The sequence below is a fragment of the Culex quinquefasciatus genome, chromosome 2 (genome assembly GCF_015732765.1).
Source record: "Culex quinquefasciatus strain JHB chromosome 2, VPISU_Cqui_1.0_pri_paternal, whole genome shotgun sequence".
In the NCBI taxonomy this organism is placed as follows: Eukaryota; Metazoa; Arthropoda; class Insecta; order Diptera; family Culicidae; genus Culex; species Culex quinquefasciatus.
The window spans coordinates 65682658-65684363 of NC_051862.1; the positions used below are offsets into that span (position 1 = coordinate 65682658).

Consider the following 1706-nt stretch of genomic DNA (forward strand, 5'->3'; position numbering starts at 1 on the left):
TTTTTTGGGACGGGTGGAGGACGAGTGTTGTTTGGTGAAAAGTCTGAATCTGGATGGATGCGTCCATTGTCGTGATGGAATCGTTGGAGGAAGTTGAGTGAGTTGTGTTTTTGAGACATCGTTGGGTTACTGCGATTAACGGGAATCGTCGATTCCTGGAAGTGGGGTCGCGTGCCGATTTGTTTATGTTGAAATGTTTTGGTTTGCAGGCAAAATGTTATCGAGCAGGCGCACACAATCATGGTCGGTTCGGTGCGTCGGATGCGCGACCTGTGGGTGGAGATCTTCGACGAGCAGATCTGTCAGGACCACATGAGCCGGCTGCCGGAGCACATTCAAACGTTTTTCGACGAGGTGTACGAGGAGAGTGAGAATCGCAAAACGAAGATCCTGCAGACGATCGACGGGCTGCGGCGGGAGGCGGCCAACTTGAGGCGGCTGCTGAAGGAAGACACGGTCGACGGGGTCGGGGACGAGCAGCCGGGGATGCCGCTGCACCTAGTGCAGATAACGCTGGATCGTAGTTTGGAGAAGATGCGCGAGAAGCTTAAACATCGCCACGAGCTGATTGAGGAGTACCTGTTTGAGCAGGAGACGCTGTGTGAAGGTAATTTTGTTTTGTGGATCTTCATTTTCATATCGTTTAATATCATGACTCTTGCAGAACTCGGCGAAGACTTGCGCAACCTGCCGAAGGACCCCCTGCCCTCGGAGGCCACCATGTGCGAGTTCCGCACGTACCTGGACAATCTGCGCGCGGAGAAGCTGCAGCGGTTCGACGACATCGCGACGATGCGCCGCGACATCAAAATCATGATGAACCACCTGGGGATTGTTCCGCAGACGGAGCGCGAGCAGGACCTGACCGAGGCGTTGAACTTTCCGCCGACGCGGGTAAATTTGCACGATCTGCGCTGTCTGCACGAGCAGGTCGGCGCGTGGTACGATGACCTGAAGGAGAACATTGACCGGGCGAGGGCGAAGCTGGCCAACCTGTGGAACGTGTTGGCGGTCAGTCCGTCGCACGTCAAGCGGTACGAGAAGTATAACGAGTACACTCAGGCCACCTACGACAAACTGTTTGCGGAGTTGGACCGGTGCGAAACGCTGCGCCGGGAGAACATTCAGAACTTTATCGAGCAGACTCGGGTGGAGATCGTGCAATGGTGGGACAAGTGCCTCAAGTCGAACGAAGAACGGTCCCGATTTTCCACCTTCAAGAGCGAGGTTTACAACGAGGACTTACTGACGCTGCACGAGATGGAGCTGAACGATTTGAAGGACTTTTACCGGACAAATGAGACGATTTTTGCGCTGGTTGAGCAGCGAAGAGAAATGTGGGACAAGATGATCCTGCTGGAGCAGAAGTCGAGCGACCCATCCCGCTACAACAACCGCGGCGGAAAGCTGCTCGAGGAGGAGAAGGAACGCAAACGTATCAGTATTCAGCTGCCCAAGATCGAGACGCGATTGCTGGAGGCCTGCAAGCGATACGAGGAAGAAAACAAGCGCAAATTCACCGTCTTTGGCGAATCCATCGAGGAAATCGTCCAGGAGCAGTGGAAGAAGCGCGAAGAGGGCAAGCTAATGGTTTCGAGCGCCCGCAAAAAGGCCAACATGGCCACTCCGACGGCGGCGAACCGAACTGCGGCACTCACGCGAACTCCGCGCACCGCCGAAACCATGCTCAAACACACCAGTATTGC

General features: G+C 55.1%; 1 protein-coding gene across 1 annotated transcript in view; it reads left to right on the top strand.

Annotated features, from left to right (window-relative positions):
• Positions 1-1706, top strand: part of LOC6043534 (protein regulator of cytokinesis 1) — a 3196-nt gene continuing 1490 nt past the window's right edge. Inside the window, exons 1-3 of the mRNA XM_038257020.1 lie at positions 1-97; positions 210-607; positions 665-1706. The exon at positions 665-1706 is cut by the window's right edge and continues 271 nt beyond it. Of these exons, the coding sequence (XP_038112948.1) occupies positions 54-97; positions 210-607; positions 665-1706 (1484 nt within the window). The 5' untranslated portion in view covers positions 1-53. The remainder of the gene's footprint in view (positions 98-209; positions 608-664) is intronic.